Here is a 19,473-nt window from a genome sequence, read left to right as displayed (position 1 = left end):
ACGGATATTATTCTTTTAATTCCTTTCTTTGGTTTAAACAATGTGAAAATAAAGTATAAAAGTATCTAAATAGTGTTATTTACAAAGCTAAATATTATTAAAACGCATTGATTTAAATTAAATGAATAATTAAAAGAGTAAACGCCGATTATACGCTGTTTACCTACTTTTTAACTAATATAATTATATTAAAAATTCTGCTATTATAAAAAAAAATTTTTCCATCAAAATTATGTTGCACTCAAATTCGGCGTGTTACCTAACAACTAAATACGAACGCAAGTAGAGCATACGGAAAACGTTAAGTCAGGTCAGTTAACCCTGAGAGATCCCTTTACAGCCTTTTACACGTAGGGCTATCGAGGGTGATCGGAAGTGTCTTTATCACGAGTATGCTGCTCATTGAAGCTTATAACTTTCACCTTTATCATTCTCACCACTCGAAGCCGGAAGCCCTTTGTCTCTTTGTATCTCCTCTCGTCTTTCTCTTCGTTTGCTCACCGACGAAGCGATGCGTAAATCATATTTTTTAAATTGTTACTCCCGAAAATATCTTCTCTTTGTCCGTCTAAATGATTATCTTGTTTTACGTATATTTATAAGTTTTATCTATTTTGTTCACATATTCTTGATTCTTGATAAGTATAATATTAATATTAAAAAGGGATTTAATTTCTCAATCTAAGTACTAAGTAAAAAATGAAACATTGTTAAATTTTCTATAAATTTCCAACTAGCCTATCATAAGAAAAAAATAAGAAAATGGAACAAAAACGTTTTTCATTACAATATGTATAACCATTAACGTTATTATTTATATTACATCTATTATTTATTCCTTTTTGACCTCCTTTTGTCTTTTAATTTTGCTTTTGCAAAGTGAGGAGTCGATTTATATTCATGTTAAAAAAAATTATAAAATATTAATTTATTTGTTATATTTTATAGTAAAATAAAGAAAGTCTACAAGTAATAAGTGAATACACTAATTGTAAATATTTGAATAATGCTATATTTGGAAAAAATGATTTTGCTAAAGTATATAAAAATTCAGCTAGGATACCGATTTGAAAATAATTTTATTTTCAAATGTCAAAATAATTATGTGGAGATCTGTATCTAGCTAAATTTTTAGATACTTTAGCAAAACTGTTCTTTCCGTGTAAAATGAGAAAGTGCAGAAAAGCAAGGATTGCACCGCGCGACAGGTAGATTGTTCAAGACGATTCCTTTTCTCGCGATCGACATTACCCATTTTCCAGGCATCAGGCCTGCAAAATCGATTCTCATTCCGATGGCGTAATATTCGTCAGGCACGAGAGAAAGGGCGCGGGCGGTCGCGTTACACGGCGCAGCGCCGGCTTTCGTTTACGCGAAAACTAGCTGCCCCTCGTCTCATTTTCAGTGCTCAGGTGGCAGGGGGAGACGGAGGATACTCGAAAAGTTTAAGGCTCGTAATAAATGGCTCTCGGCGCCCCTCGTCCGCCGGGGCCCGGCGCGCCCGGATATCATTAATTAACAGTAATTAACGCGCGCGCCGGCCCCTCTCGGCGAAGTTTCCGCCGGCAGTCGCGCGTCTTGTCGATGAGGGATGAAATCCGCACGCGAACTGTTCCGACGAATTCGGTGAGCTATAACTCTATATCGAGGAATATATCATCGATGAATCCAAGTCATCTATAACGGCTGGAACCGGAGAGAATACATATTTCTTCTTAACATCCGTTATAATATCTATCCTACGCGTTCAGTTAAAATAACGCGTCGTATTTCACGAATTTGACGCGAGGCGAATTATCAGAGTCGCAGGGAAATTATTATATATGTATGTACATGTGAAAGTTTACTTAAATATAAAAACACCTTTCACACGCTCGATCAATGCCAATGAGAAATAATGGGCACGGGAGGTAGATCGTCCTGTTAAAGTAAATTAAACAACGAGATGATATTCTGAATGTCGACAAGATTGGACATCATTGATTAGCGATAATGCGATACGAGGCATTAATTTTCATTAACTATCGGATATCGAACTTTGTTACCGTGTTGTGTGGCCCTCGGATATTCTCGAAGGAGTCTACACCGCATCGATTTTCCCTTGAGAAATCCAGTATCCTCAGTGAGGAGATAACAGCAAGTTTGGAGAGACTTGCGAGTTGTATGTCAAACGAAAATACACAATGCATAATTACCATCAACACTGTTAAATGTATGATGTCGAATTATACACAATTTAAGTTATTTTTAATCATTTCTATAGGACGCCTCTACTCAATATATTGTTAATTTAATTAAAACAATTAAGTTAAATAATTAACTTAAGGAAATGTATTAAATTTGACTCAAATTATTATTTATTAACTGCCCCTTTGAGTGCGTTAATATGGACGTTTACTTTGATGTTTACTTTGATAAATGGATTGAACAAAATGTTATTTAACTCAAGAGATTGGGATGCTATTGCTCGCTTTGATATCTAATAATGAAAACTGCGCTTTATATTAACTTACATAATTGTATTGGAAATTCTAAAATACTTGTATTATTGCGATATTATCTTGATACTATTAACTTATTTTTAATAATTAAAATTTAAATTAAAACGTAAAAAATTTTTCGTTTTCTTAAAAATATGTTCAATATATCTTTTTTTGCACCAAGATTGTGAAAAGCGATAGATCTCTCGTAGAAAATTTCTCCGCATTTTAAGTAATTTATGTTAACGAAGTTCATTAAAACGTAACAAGCTGGTTTCTAGGTGAGGATTAAATTAATTTTAAATAATTTGCTGCCATGTAATAAATTTTAAATTCATCTTCCTCATCTTTAAATTCATCTACTGAAGAATCGTGAAATGCGCATCAATAATGTCGAATCGTCATTGCGTGACGCGAACGATATATTTATCGTTGCGATGCAGAAAGAAAATGCACGGCGTTGTACATTTCGCGTAATATTCCTCGCAATTTTTACATCCTTCTTGCGGCATTACCGAGAAAAGAAATTCGCGAACGAGAACCTCGGCAATTGGTGAACACCCAATCCGGCGCGGCGACGTAACGATTCTTGTGAATTTCATCGTCGTAACTTCTCTTTGAACTCGAGTAAACGTTTCTCGAGAACGAGGCTAGATATCGTAACACAGTATTTCACTTGTCTGCAAATTTTCACTGCAACGTAATTTATGCCATCGTAATGGCCGTTGTTCCGATAAGGAGGTCACATCTTCAGATCAAGGAAAATGAACGACGAAACTTTTTTTCGAAAAAAAAAAAAAAACAAGGAGTACACGAACGTAGTTGGTCGTAAACAGCTTGCAAAGTCGGACAATCGTACAATTCTTTTAGAGACTATCATTCTCAGAAGAAGACAGAACCTTAAGATACGAGAAAAATAATGGAATTGTAAATAAAAAAAGGATTGAATTAAATTATCATTAAGAAAAATGGAAGAGAACTGAGAGATAAATATAAGGCACGGTGTAGTATACAGAAAAGAAAAATAAAAGATTTCTGCTTTAAAATAATGGATGCTAAAATATTATAAAGGAACGAAAACGTTACAATTTCTTTTATAATTCAATTTGGCATCGCTATATAACATTCATTCAACATTAATCTGCAGAAATTCTTCGTATATTGTCTGTTAAAGAAAATTTGGGCTACCTATCTTATACGTTGCTCCTACAGATCGTTTGTGTGATCGAAATATGTGTAGTCCAGATGTAAGAGTATAAGATGTTTCACTCCTGAGATGCGTAGTCAATGATTATAGGTACAAAAAAATGTCCAAAATGTTATTAAGCCAATATACAGAAGCTATTAGAAATTTACCACCGAAAAGAAATTTTACCAAAACTATAATATTCGACCTCCATTATGTGCAATGAAACACCTTGTATTATTTAGCCTGCATCACACGATGCATGTTTTCCTATGTTGAATTGCTTGCGTGTTAGTAAATTACTAGAAATTCTGCATTTTGTGTGGTATAATTCTTACTCTCTAAAATTTTTTAAGTGAATTATCATTCTGAAGAGTCATTCTTATGAAATTTCGTTCTTAAGATTGAAAATTAAGCCACTCTTTTTCAAGCTGGCTCAATTTTCATTCTTTATAATATAGATTCCACTCCAAAGAGAGTATAGTAATTTACTAAAACGCAAGCAATTCACCAGGAAAAAAAGCAGACTTTACATCACGATGTGGCGTAGATTCGTAGATCGCGTCGCGTTGAAGAATGCAACAAGAGAGAGACCGCAAGGGAAAACAAAGGGAAAAGGAAAGAGAGAAACAAACAGGTCTCGGGAAGCAACGAGAGTGTTTCACCTGGCAAACGTGACCGTGTAAGGCCGCGATCGCCGTTAAGCCGATTTACGGGCGCACGTGCGAGAATTCCACGAGCGCAACGGGACGGATAATGACGTTAAGAGGATCCATAGGAGCTTCCGACTCACGTGTCGTGTATGTGAGATCTCCTCATGTTCGTCTTCGTCTGCTTTATCGCTGCGAGACACATCATGTTCGCGTGCGTCGTGCCGCTTCGCGCCGCGACGCAACGCAACGCGCTGGCGATACGTTCCAAAGTGCATCGTGAGATGTATCCACGGCAAGAATCGACGCGTCGCAATTCTCGCGAACGTCGTTGCCAATTCAATATAAGACCCCATTTTTCCAGTTATTGATAAATAAGGAACCGGTGAATTTTTCGTGGTAATCTATAATCAATATCTCAGCTGAAATTTGGTTGTGTTAAGAAGACTAAAGGCAGTGTCGATTTGGTGATTATTATAATAATGGTGTTAATTTTGATGGTGTGTACTTGTTCTTTTTACCTCAACATCGTATTGTATATGAATTTTAATTTGTAAAACTCACTTTAGAACATTTATAATTTTTATATTAGCAGTACGCGTCATATGGCTCTTTTGATCAGTCACGAATCATGAACGATGTCGGCTTTCTCAATCAGCTAAACAAATTTTTGGTATAAGTCGTGATTACGCATACATCATTCCTCCCATACCTTATATATATTTTAAATTCTAATTAAACTTATTCTATATATAATTCTTCAATTACTTTATCTATATAACATATAATATTATAAATAGAATATCATAAATTCTAATAAAATTATAAATCATCTAAAATGAGCTTAAAAAAATCAATGACACATTTATGAAATACGTAATTTTTTAAAATTAAAAATATTTTTCAAAGGAGTAAGTTATTCTAGTGCTATTTATTAGAATATTGGAAAAACATTATTATATGATTAATGTTATCGATGAACATTACTCATGGTTGACAAGAATCGGTATAATTATTCTCATGCAATAATTGATATATATTCTCAACATTTTATATATAATTAAGGAAAAAATATTTATATAAACAATTAAAAAAAGATATAAGAAAAGCCATGAGAAACAAATTTATTGTTTATTATACCTGTTTGATTATACCTTTACAATTACGATTTTATAGAAATCCTTTTAAAGTTGTATGTGTGGATCTGTTTCAGTTATTTGGAGATATATAACGAGAGGGTAAGGGATCTCCTGAAGCCGTCGACGAGCACGAGCGGTCTCAGAGTTCGAGAACATCCTCGACTAGGACCTTATGTTCAAGGTACTCCGCTCGTTTACTGTGAAACGTCGCGTATACCGAGGACGTCGGCTAAAATTCCTCGAGAGTCTTCTTACTTCAGTGTGTACCTAAGTCTGGGCTATTTGAATCTTCCTCTAATTCGCTCTGCAACCTTCTTTCCCAACGTTATAATGTTTCTTTCATTTAATGCATTATTTACTATATTATAGTATTTTATATTATATACTATATTATATACTATATTATATTATAATATATACTATATTATAGTATATATATAAATATGAATTATATCTTTATATTAAATTAAAATATTTATTGTTTAATAACTATTATAGTCACTATTGTTAACTATATACAAATAAATGTATTTCGACTTTTTAAGCCCTCTAATCTTAAGTTATTGCGAACTTGCACCCTTGAGCTTTCGATCGATTTAACTATTCCCACATTGTAAAATCCTTGAATGGATTGATTCTCGAATCTTGTCATCTTCGAATTCTAAAGTGCTAATATAACTTTAAAATCCCTGGATTCTCAATTTTTCGACATAAATTTTCCATTTCGAATATGATCATTTTTTACAAATTTCTGCATCGATTCACGCTAATCTATTCACCATCATAATCTACACGGAGAGAATTATCTTTTAAAATTCGTCCTGAAAATATGGTATAGTTGTGGTACAATACAATAATTTAAAGATTTTTACCATGTACTTCAGTAAAACTAATCAAACTCATCTTATATTTTAGTGTAGTTTTATTAATGAATGAGAGAAATTTACAATGTTGTCCCAGAACTGCCATATTTTCAAGGTAAACTCTAAGAAAAAATTCTCTCTGTATATACTTCAACAATGAAACTTAACCGATAGATCTCACAATTGTGATACGAATTAATATGTTTCGTCATCGACGATTCTCTTGATTATCCTCGATCGAACGATCTTTGTTTGTTTTAGGTTTAACACACCATGTGGTTCGCACCCTGGGGTCGTTGATATCATACGTGGAGGAGGGCACGAAGGCCAGAAAAACAGCCTCGACACTTCAGAATCCCAGTAGCAGTCGTAGCCACGCTCTGCTGACGGTCGATCTCTCGCAGGAGACAGCCGACGCCGAGCGTTCCAGCAGCAGTGGTACTTCCTTGTCCTCCAGGAGGCAGGACGCCACTCTGCACGGCGGTAGCAGGTTACACCTAGTCGATCTGGCGGGCAGCGAGAGCGCGGCCACCTGCAGCGGCGTTCATCGACTGAAGGTGAGTCATTTCCTAAAAATAATATCGTCCGCCGGAATATTCGCCGGCTGAATTTCGCGCGATGAAAATCGATATTCGTCCGTTTCGCGGATGGATAGAGCTCCGTTATCAATCTCGTCCTGGCCGCCGCGTCGCGCGCTAATAGACTCGCCTAATCGACCGTCGGAGTTACTCGCGAAAGTAACAAGCGTGAAAGACGAGCGCGAGGAAGTGTTGATGCAAATCTAAAACTATTTTTTTATCGAAACGTTTTTATATTGACAAACTGAAGCTACTTGAATTTGTAATTATCAGAGTATAAGTGTTTAAAGAGGTTTCATGTGCATCAGTGATACCTAGCACCTGTCTCCATTTTCATCGCGAGTTTTTTGTGATATATGCGTATCGTATGAAAAAATAAATTTATTTCCGAAATGGATTTAACATATCAGATGAAAAGTATCGTGTAGATAAGAGACAAAATGTTAGTGTTCTATGCCTTAATGCACGTGCAATTTTGTCATTACTGTGATTGATCGATGTTGATATGATCATGCCTTCTACGATACGGAAAGAATCATCACGACGTAGCAAAAATTTAGGCATCATCGCTAATAGTGTTTCGCGTATGAAAGTAAAAGTATGTGCTTATTATCATGAAAATTCTTTCGTTAAATTAACAAGTTTCATAAGTGCATATATACATTGTTATTATTGACAGATTTGTATTATCAATTAAAAAAATATATAGGACAGTATCAAACTGATTATCGACATTAAAATTTTTTTTTTAGGGGAAACTAAAGATTTTAAATTAATATATTCAATAAAAATATCCAATAAGCCTAATTTTAATGTTACTTTTGCATTTTGTTATTGTTTGTAGGAAGGTGCGAATATTAACAAGAGCCTAGTGGCTTTAGGGAACGTGATATCCGCACTCGCTGAGAGAGGCTCAACCGGAAGTAGGCCAGGAAGAAGATACATCCCTTACAGAGACTCTTCGCTCACTTGGCTGCTGAAGGATGCACTCGGCGGAAATGCCACCACCATTATGCTCGCCAGTAAGTGTCTGTCGGTATTTTCCTTTTGATCTTTCCCTTGTCGTCCTCCTAAACTCGTACTCACTTCCTTTTTCAACCTTCGCGATCTTAGAATGTTCCATCGACGTTAAAAGGTTCCTTCCGGGAATGTTCTACTCGTGCAAATCGCGTTTCGCCGTGTGTATTTTCGTGAGAAAATTATAAGTTCACTTTTCCCCTCTTTTGATCTCGAACCCTCCGTTTTAATATCCTTTCTGTTGCTAGAATGACGCATCGTTCTTGCGCGCAGAAATTGAAATCCAACGACTAATTCGACATTGCTTAATTGGCCCTTTTAGTACGAAACTTTCGCGTTAAAAGGGTTAATTACAATCGGCTGTTGTTAATCGACTGATTTACTTCACGTTCTTTTGCCTTTTCTCGTTAAAGATTGTTTAACTCGTTCAGACATTTTCCTCCGAATTCAGATGTTTTCCTTTCATGATCGTCGGATTACAACGAAAAGCCGGCTATTTCTTTCCTTTCTTTGCAGCTGCAATTTCTCATTTTCCCATAAATTCCACTAGTTATTGGAGAAGAAATATTATCGCGAGATTTGTAAAATTATTCCCATTCGCGATAACCCGGGCTGGATGTAATTGGTTTAAATGCTTTTCCAGGCGAGCTAAGACGCGGAGATTAAATTTCAATAGAGCCGAGATAGAGAGACGCGAAAAGCGGTAAATAAGAAATCTGTAGTGAGCTTGCGACAGTAGCTACGTGATCGATCCATCGCCAGTATTTTTCCCGCAATATATATGGTAGTCCTTATCGAATATGATTTAATATTTTCAATAATATAATATAAAAATTGATGCTTTATATTTATATATATATATATATATATATATATGTTTATATATCGGTTATAGCATAATGCGATTATAATATAATCACAGATTTAATAAAAAATTATTAAGAGCCAATATGAGCAAGTTAAATTAATACAAACGTTAGCAATCGTACAAAAAATGTTTTCTGAACCATTAATTAATTAAACTATTAATTCAATTATGGAATAATACTTGAATATGTTTAAATTTTTATGTACATTTTAGTTAATGCATTTCGAATAATATTGTTAAGAGCTTTGTAGAAGGCATGTCAGAAATATTTAGGAACTTAACCCGACTTCTCTAGAGTAAACTGTTCATGACGGATTTATCTAAGCATTGTAGCGTCGTCACCTTAGAAGGGTTTCGCCTAGTTATATTCGACTCTCTTTGATTGTATTAACCTGCACAACAGTTTCTCTCGAGGGAATAAATGTTATGCGAACTGAATAGAATATTAAGAAGATCATCGTAAATGATAATTAAATTGCCAATTTAGAACAGGGAAATGCTATTTTCCCGTAGAAACCTATGGTAGTTAGATAAAGCACGTAGAGAAGATTGCGTTACACAGTACTAATAGATAAACCCTTATTTGAGCCATATATTTTTCGAATCAAAATTGATCTTTCCCTTAGATTAAGATCAAATCGCCGCGCGGATTCAAATTTAAAATAACAATAAAATACATAACGATAAAACACATAATTTACGGATCTTTAGTTTGGAGATGGATATAAATGCTTGAATATATTTTAGGAAAATATTTTCGAATATATTTTCCTTAGGGGTTTATTTTTCTTAGATCAAATTTGTAACACAATTGCGTATTAAAAAATTTTAATTTTTAAGATACGTTATCGTATTTGAAATCGTTGGTCTCGGAAAGAAGGGCAAAATCTATACTTTCAATTTAACTGTTTACTTTGATTCGTTGATCGTCGCGATATTTTTATCTCTTCTATCGTTCTGTGATAAACCAACGAAACTGACGTAATTGAGCCGACGGCGTAAAAGAGACGTTAATCAAGAGAAGGCGAATCTTCCCTCTTTCGACTCGTCACAATTAATTGCCGAAATGGAAGAGTCGATCGCACGATTCGTATAATTGGCCGGGAAACAACGGAGAGTTTTGCAAATACTTCTAGCCGACCTGGCGACGTGTATAATTAATCGTAGCGGAATATTCCAAACCGCTGATCATCGGCAATTAATTGAATTGCTAATAGCATTTCGGTTTATTATCGGGGAGACGTTTAATATTCAACGGGTCCGCATTTGTGATTGAGCGTATAGTGCGTAGATGAATAGACATTACATTATCTCGTGGACCGCATACCCCGCCGCCGCGATGGTGGATTTTATACGTCGATTCCACAGTACGGCGTCCAGAAAAGTTGCCGTCCGTTTGAAAATTCATTTCAGATTATCGAACTCTCGGCGAGCCGTGAGTTATTTCCGGTTGACTTGTCTACGCGAAGTTTCATTCCGTACATTTCCTCTCGATTAATTTTGCAGACAGACGCCCGCCGTTGGAAGTATCTGATTATCTGTATGTCTACGGATTTATGAATGCGGCGAATCTTATATAGATCTGTTTCCAAAGAGCAAATAACATTGAAAAGAGTTTAGTACTAGCTACCAAATGTTTAATGAAATAGTAACAATTAAATGTTTAGTTAATATGATATAATAGTTACTGTTATTAATTACATTAACTAATTGGTATTATTCACTAAACATAGGAAAGTAAAATAATTTTTAGTTATATTAACTATCATTTAATTGGTATCATTTCACATTTATTAAACATTTGATAGCTATTACCAAATTTTTTTATCAGTGAACAGAATATACATATTTCTATATTGAGAGAAAATGCAATCTCTTTAGCGAACGGAAAATATTTCGGATGGTTTCAAAATCGTCTTTAAATAGACAAATAGTATTTTGCGATAGGCACGTTTAGTAGATATTACCTATAAAGCAATCTTTCATTATCGATATCTAATCGCTGATGTACGATTGTACTTAGAATGCAAGTGTGCCGCAACAGCTAGTATTAATCAGGAAATCGCACTGTAACGATTAAATAGTTGTAGTTGGAACGTACAATAATTTTATCATTTATTCTCGATGTTAATATGACTTACTATTTCTTTCAGCGATATCTCCGGCGAGCGGAAGTTACAACGAGACCGCGCACACCCTACGATTCGCGCAAAGGGCGCAGAGCGTGGTCAATCGACCAGTGGTCAACGAGGATCCCGTGGAGAGAATTATCCGCGAACTAAGGGCTGAAGTCGCCAGATTGAAATCTTTATTACTGGAAAAGGCAAGGAGCTTACGGATATTTTACTCACACGTTGGAAAATTCGTGTTAAATTTAACATTTCACGTATCTCAAACGGTCCACTCAAATTTGTGTTTATTTAAGATAAGATGAATGTAAAAAGGGCAATACATAAAACATAAAGATTATTTAATAATAATATAATTTCGATAAAATATCAATTATTTGCGCGTTACAAGGTATTATTTCACAAATATCTCTTGACTCTTTTTTGCAAATTATCTGTGGAGATGTTATTTTAATCGAATAAAAATTAACACCACTTTCTCGTTTGTCTTCTGACGCGGCCGAAATGAAAAATCGAGCTTGGCGGAAGCGGGGCTGAAAACGCGAAAGGATTTAATCCTCGGCCTGATGTTGATCGAGCGACTTTATAACGTGGCCGGAGATTCGCATGCTGCCGGCAGAAAATATTAATGAGTTTCGAGCAGCGCGCGATCGGTAATAACGCGGCATTATAAAACAAATTTCGCAATTTTCCTCGACGTAGAACGCGCGGATCCGCGATAAATAGCAGTCAATTTTTCAGTCGTGTTTTAACTCGCGCGCGAGAGAGTGGTGCGAGTTTATTATCAGGGTTTACCAATACGAGCGGTGCCGTGATATTGTTCGATGTCATTACGCAAATGAGATTCATTGATCGTTTATTTGACACTTATTGAGCGCCCATTGCGAGCGATTGGCCGAACGATTGCTGATAAAATATAGCACGCCGATGTGTTACGCTTAACGAGCGAACAGCGTTTCCATTTCCATCAGGTAGTTTCCATCCTTCATTTCCGCACGTTGCATAATCGCCGATTAATTAAATTCCTCATACTTCGTCCACAATCGCAACTTCGTCGACTATCCACGAGCTTCCGCGTCGTGTTTTAAATTCGAGATAAAATATTATTCATGGACAATAATAATTTCTTTTGAAAGATGGAATATCATAATTGTAATGTATATTGGAAATATTGAAACAAAATCAAACGCTCCTCTTTTTCGTCAAATATAGGAAGCAATTATCAATTCAAGTTAATATGATTTAAATATTTAATTTTAAGCATTAATTTAAATATTAATTAATAATTTTTAATTACATATTTTAGAATTTTAATAAGAGTGAAAATTATTGAAAATTTTAATATATATAGGTATTATAAAAAATCAAAAAATTTTAAGAGAAAAAATTTAATTAATTATTTCGAGTCAAAAATATTCATGAAAAAAGCATATAATTTGAAGTATTCATAATATGGTGAAAAATTCCCATACAGAAGCTCGCAGTAACATTGCTGCAACGTTGCAATATTACTGCAACGTTAGGAAAACGTTGCTGTAGTTATCTGTGTTGTATGGATTAGAACTACACAACTTAATAAATATATATTTCGTTATTTAAATATATTATATATTATATTCATTTTCAGTTTAAATTAAAACTAGTTATACGAATCTTATTGCAGGATATCGACCAGACTAAAGCGCCGTGTTGCTGCGGCAAAGTTCAAAGTTCAAAGGATTCCTCGACGGATCCTCAGTATCGTGAAGAACAGGAATTGGTCAACACTTCACAATTCGAGGAATCCAATCATAAAAATAAAACTGTACAATCGGAAGATAACAAAAATCTCGATACACTTCCGATAAGAAGATACAATTCCAGTGATAGTGTGACGACTTATGAGACGAGCTCTTCAGGATCTATTAGAAAATTCAACTCTTACGAGCATCTGCAACTTCCGGATCACTTCATCGGCAATTATAACCAGGCCAAGGTCACTGAATTGAATGATGAAGACGACGAGGTGGTGAACGAAATCAAGGAACCTGTCTTTGTAGATATACCGACGCTAGTGGCTGTATTGATCAAGCCAGACGACAGCTTGCAAGAATCATCTACACAGATCGAGGAAATTTGTTCTGATGAAGTGCAAGAAGATTCGATTGATGCCGATTTTATAGAAGGCAGCAACGAGGATTTCGAGGGATCGGAAAGAATTGACGACGTCGATCCTGATGATTGCAGTAGTTCAACGAATTCGTGCATCTTGAAAGACTCAGAGATCGGTGATCTTCATCAGATTACCTCAGGATGCCCTCCACCAAGTCCGGTATCTGTTGGAAGAAGCAGACCGAGAAGTAAGTTCAGTAAGCAAAATTCAATCGATTTACCTTCGTCCAATTTGAACATCTCGAAGAAGTTTGGCTCTATCGACGGAATTAGCAAGAAGAAGGAACCAATTTTCGGCGTTCAGCGATCGCATACGAACTTAGAGAAACGTCCGACGCTATCCGAACGTGGGAAGAAGCTCAATAATATTCGCGAGATCGACGATCGCAAAGCGAATGTTAAGTCGAATAACATCTGGAGAGCGATCGGCAGTAAAGATCATCTGCAGAGGAAGAGTAGCAACGAGTCCGATAAGAGTTTGAAGGACTCCATCAGTGGCAGAACAGGTAGCTATAACAGTATCGGCAGAAAGTCGAGTTTGGAGAGCTTGAAGAGAAAGACCAGCAAGGACAGTAGTTCAAGTAGCTCTAAAGACGAACAAATCTTGATCTCGAGTTTGACACGCGACAAGGTAGCACGCAGAAAGAGCTCCTTGGATCAAGAAGCAGCAGCAGCAGCGGCAACAGCGGTGGGCGGTTTAAAGCATCACACAGCCATTCAGAAAGTGAAACGCTCCGAAATTGTGGCAGCCGTCACAGAAAGACTCTATTCTAGCAGAAAGCACACAGAAGAGACTAATATGGCGAGCAGCAGCAATACACCGGGTATGCGTTCACCACCGGAAGGTATCGATGTGAAGATGCCAAACAGTCTCATAGCGCGATCGAGACTCCAGGAGATTTCGCGAAAGATGCTATTGAAACGACGAAAGATTAATGTTGATACTCAGACGGAAACGGCGTCGACACTGCGCTTCAAGGATACAGCGTGCCTGACGGACCAGCCTAAGGTGGTTCTCCAAGACGCAGCGGTTCTCACAGATGATCACGCGGACGGAGATGTCGCGATAGTTGCTATGGATCGCCGATTGCCTGTTCTTAGAGTAAAGGACATGGCAACGCTGACGGATCGACGGCCGCCAACCAGCATCTTCCGCTGCAAGGATGCTGAAAGCTTAGCAACCGACCTGGACTTCGACGACTACGAACTCCACTCGCCGCGAAATGATTCTGGTATACTTTCTGACGACGCGCAGAATTACGCCGAGAGTAATCTATCCAGTGCTGATATGTCTGAACTTTACCCGGAAAGTGGTGACAAAAGAGTACCATGCGTGGATAATTCGACCAACACGTTCTTCGCGTCGCCGGGAAGGAATTCAGCGGTGCAAACGACGGTGCGACGATTGGAAGCAGCGAATCGGCTAAAAGATAATTCAGAGAATAAAAACTATAGCAATTGCTGTAGTTTGATTCACGAGCTCAGTCAACATGCACGAACAAATAGTCCCGAGAAGAACGTTATCTCCATATCTTTACCAGAAATGATCAGTATAACGATTGAGAGCACAAATGGTCTAGAGTCAAGAATCGCGGTGATAGACGGTAGTGACGTTGTGCAGGAGAAACCGAAACCCATTTCCAGCGACAAGGCAGCACAGACGGATAAAGAGATTAAAAATGAAACTGAAGGATCCTTTCTAAAGGATTTTGCAGTCAAATCGACGGCCATTCAGACGGACGGTAGAGTTTTCAGAATCGAGAATATCTTTCAAGATCCAAAGAGCAAAAGCTGCGATGACGCGTCTTCCAATGTGAAGAAAGAGACTGCGATGAAGAAGTCGGTAACTTTTAGAAGTTCCTTAGGCACTTCTTCTGTCATCGAGACAAAAGAGAATGGCACAGAGACAGAATGGAATGGAATATACAATGGTGATGTTTGTCAGGAAACGTGGCCGATTCCGAAAGGTAGTTTAACACAGGCTTTCATTATTAAGAAACGTAGCTACAGTTTGAGTCCTAGAAGACCACACAGACTTACCGATCATGATCTATGGAAAAACTGGACTCTTCCGTGTATAGAAAGATCGAAATTTATCCATCATAACAGAGAGATAAGAATGCCACCTTCTACGCAACAAGATATTAATTTAGAATTAGTTGATAATTTATTTTCTTCTGTGATAAACAACGAATGTTCTTTTGTCGATACAATTCCAGAAGAGACGGCTGAGAAATCATGTAATCAAGATTCGAAAGACAATTGCAAGAGTTCGAAAAAATCAAAATCTGTTTCAATAAAGAATTTATTAAATTACGATCATAATTTTTCGGATGATAGTCTTGATTATGACGACGACAACGTCGCGAAAAAGACAATTGAGATAAAAGCTATGAATTTGCATGACGATAAAAATTATGAGAGCCTTTGTCCTCCGGATGTCGTTGCGCACACGAAAAAGGAAGCTTCGAAATCGATGAATCATGTAGATTCAACTGACGTCGAGTCTTCGACGTTAGTCGAGGTAGATGACGATTTTGATGATATTCAGATAGAGTTTCCAAAGAGAAAACCTGATGAAATATCGGAAAAGAATCCACTACAAGATTACAAGACGTTGATCCTCGGGACATCATTGCATGTAGATAGTGATTCCGAAGGAGAAGCGAAAATCAAACAGCTTGATAACACTAGCAAGAAAAAAGTATCTTTTTCAAATTCCAGTAGTCTCGAGGAGATAACTGACGTCGTAAATAATCGTAAAATTCTGGCATCAAAACAAAATTCAGAGGTAGCCTTAAAGCCTATTATAAAGAAGGTGAAGAAGAAGAAGCCGGTTGTGACTGAAAGTTTGGATATTATTCGATCGAATATCAAAATCAATCAGTCTATACAGCAGAAAAAGATAGAATCGATGAAGAGCGAAAAAGTTCTGCCTGCTTTGAAAAAGAAGAATGATTCTGAGAACTTTGAAGAATCGCTTAACGACGAGAAGATGGAATTCTCCAACGAAGATCTTCGCAACGAAATTGTCGAAGATAGTGTCGTCATCGACAAAGACGCTCATTCTCATGCAGCATCGAAGAGAAATATTCTTGAAGAGTATTTGAATGAAGCAATAACTTTCATGCGCAACATGAACTCTATCAACGAGTACATGAGTGCCACAAACATGTTGGAGAACTATGGAAAGCGTCGCAGAAAACGAGGAGGTCGTCGTGGGAATAATTCGAACACGGATAAAGATTATACAGAATTTCGAGGACGCAAAGTGAGCCTGAAGGATGACACCGATAAATACTTGCTGCCAGACAATGATGAGATCGTTGCTATTGAATCTTACGTGAAATGTTTGAAAGGCATCGAGAGATTGGAGGCATGCATCAATAATGTCAACAAGCATAACCAGGTCCTTCGAGACAGATATGGCATCGATGTTGAGTCTGCTGGCGCTAAATTCAGTTTAGCGAGTTCCAGTGTAGATTCTAAGGTGTCCAGCATCAGTGACGACGCTATCCATCAATGCGAAAACGCAGTTTCTGAAAATGATGCTGAGAATTGCGATGAATCCAATCTTTCCAGAATTTCCTTACCGCTTTTGTCTTCCACTCGAACTGACATCGCGAAAAGATTAACGTTAAATGAGACAGAAAAGTATCAAGCTGTTACTGAGATAGATGAACAGGATCTTGACGACAAGAACAACAATATTACTGAGGATGATCTCGAGCGTAAAATCTTCGATCAACTAATGCGCGCGGCCGATCTTAGTAAATGCTGGAGTCTGAAACAATCTCGACAGGAACGCCCCCGGAAAATATCCGATCTTAGATCGCAAAGCCCGACAACTTACTCCAAGTTACGAGGGACTTTCCAACAGGACGTTCATGGCATCCTTAATTTCGACGAAGTTTCCACCGAGGATTATCTCGACCACATTCACGGAATCGAGAGTAGCCCCTGGACGTTTAGGAAAACGAAGCTATCGGATCAAGCGAACGATATTAGCTCGAAGACATCGATCGATTTTGAAATTGATTCTGAAGCATTTTGCGGCGAATCAATTTCAAAATCGGAAGACAATGGTAATTTGTCAGATATCGAGATGTCGAACAAACCGACGATTTTCCAAATAAAGCATCATGATTATCTAATAGACCCTACAAAATCGATTGAAGCAAACCCACCTTATAAAGAAAAGGAGATTGTGCGAAAATCAAAAGATAGTTTAAGAACTGAGTTAATAAACTCCAGATTTGGAGATTCTTTTACAGTGGAATTGAAATATCCCGGTAGCCCAAGAGCAAAATTTTTGGAGCTTTTAAGTGAGAGGAGACGTATCGTAGAAAATAGCAGGGGTACGAATGCATTTTAAGATCACTGAACAATCTTTCTTCTTAAATTGTAAATCTATTTTTCACATATATTTTGTATTTTAACAATTATTAGAGAGAGAGAGAGAGAGAGAGAGAGAGAGAGAGAGAGAGAGAGAAATAATTATAGTAATCGGTTTAAGTATAGAAATAACTTACAAGAAATTTGTAAATAATGATGTAATATTTGCGCGCGTTTCGTATGCTCTTAAATTTTATCAGCTTTTTAATTTAATAATTTACTTTTAATATATAATTATAGTAATGATTGTACCAAATTATATGCAAAGTATTAATGGATCTTAACTTCTATAGCAATACATATAATGTTTGTTCAATTTTTACATTTAATATTTAATATTTAATTTTTTGTTATCAGTTTAATATTTGTAGATATCAAATTTTGCACATTTTTTTAAATTTTAATTTAAAAGCCATTAACACTTTTCATATATTATAATCATACAAAAAATAATTAAATTAACGATATCTTGTACATAATAATAAATAATAATATAATATATATTATTATTTTTAAATTAATAATGCACGATTCCTAAGTCTACAAATTTTTATACAACTTGTATCATAAAAATATCGTAAAATGTTTCAATTAATAATAAGCTAGAATAATTTAATTTATAAGAATTGTACTTAAAAATCGTTAATTATCTTCATAAAAATATGTTAATATTACATAAGATAAAGATAATTATTGTATCATACATAAATATCATTTAATAAAGATTATTTTATGAAATAATAAATTTAATATTAAATTGTTATTCGTTACGATAAAGAGTAGAATAGCAAATTTTATAAATATAATTATCAACTTTTTTCTTTTAATTATTCTTCACTAATTTATTATTATTTTCTACTTATAATTCAATCAACATAAACTTATAAATTTGTACGCATTTAATTTTATCTTCTTTATGGCACAGTCAATCTTTTTTAATAAGTTTGAAATCAAGATTCAGACGTCCAAATGTATAACAAATTCGCCATTATATTTTATTCGGTACAATTCGATTTTATTATCCGGAATAATCTTGCGAAATATGCCACAAACTCGTCGATTATTTGTTATTCGACGACATGTGTAATGCACTGCGAATCTCATCGATAATAATTTTACGAGACAAAGAAGCTCGTATTTCGTGTCATGAAACGACAGTTAATAGCCAATGCGAGCCGCGCTGTTTCAGAAAAGAACTGACGCATGTGCCGCGTTTCGTGCAATGTTAAATGTGCCGCGATTCCAACGCCGGCAATTGCGATCCTAATAATGTCGAGTAAAGCGAAATGCCGTCAGTAGAGCGACAGCTTACAACGGCTGTTTCATTTTATTGCGTGATAAATCTCCGATATGCGAAAACTCTCAATGCACTCTGATTCTCCTATTGTATGTCCATTTTCGTTGAACTTATCATTCAAAAGTATATAGATTCCATTTATAAAAATAATTTTTGTCTAGTCATTTTATCTCTTCAAACACTTGTTTTCTTAACTCAAATATTATATTTTTCAAGTAAATAAAATTGTAACAGAGAAAGAAATGAAATTGAAGATGGCACTAATCTTAATAAACCCACGTGAGTAATTCTCATAAAACTGGCAAAATTAAAATAATCATAAATGCAACGTAAATCAATAAATTTTTTCTGTTTGTTATGAATTGAGAAACATATAACTTTGGCAATAGATTCTAAATCATACTACTATTATAGCCAAAAAAAGACTTACTAATTTTACTAATTTAATTTTTAGAGTGTTTCTAATCTAATAGTAATTTTTACAGCTCACGATCAGTCTTCTTTTATGGACCACGTGATCAAACGTCAGGATCGTCGAAAAACTTTCTTACTCCGCAAAAATATGTGACAGAGAAATGCGCAATGTCATCGAAACACAGAGACCTAAAATTGTATATGGATCGCGAAGAGATGTAGAGGTTGATAATTGCGTTTCTAGGCCGTCGCTTCCGCCTCCACATCGATGAAGACCGATCCGATGTATTATGCGCGCAGCACGTT

At 35.9% G+C, this 19,473-nt stretch overlaps 1 protein-coding gene across 1 annotated transcript in view; it reads left to right on the top strand.

Annotated features, from left to right (window-relative positions):
* LOC108757752 (centromere-associated protein E) overlaps positions 1-17,535 on the top strand; it is a 39,820-nt gene extending 22,285 nt beyond the window's left edge. The window contains exons 4-8 of the mRNA XM_018502297.1: positions 5,530-5,636; positions 6,580-6,875; positions 7,741-7,918; positions 10,935-11,104; positions 12,574-17,535. Coding sequence (XP_018357799.1) covers positions 5,530-5,636; positions 6,580-6,875; positions 7,741-7,918; positions 10,935-11,104; positions 12,574-17,436 — 5,614 coding nt within the window. The 3' untranslated portion in view covers positions 17,437-17,535. The remainder of the gene's footprint in view (positions 1-5,529; positions 5,637-6,579; positions 6,876-7,740; positions 7,919-10,934; positions 11,105-12,573) is intronic.
* Positions 17,536-19,473: the final 1,938 nt, after the last annotated feature.

This window comes from Trachymyrmex cornetzi, unplaced genomic scaffold (assembly GCF_001594075.2).
Source record: "Trachymyrmex cornetzi isolate Tcor2-1 unplaced genomic scaffold, Tcor1.1 scaffold147, whole genome shotgun sequence".
NCBI lineage: Eukaryota > Metazoa > Arthropoda > Insecta > Hymenoptera > Formicidae > Trachymyrmex > Trachymyrmex cornetzi.
The sequence above is the reverse complement of the archived record's forward strand: the minus strand, read 5'-3'. Positions and strand labels throughout refer to the sequence as shown.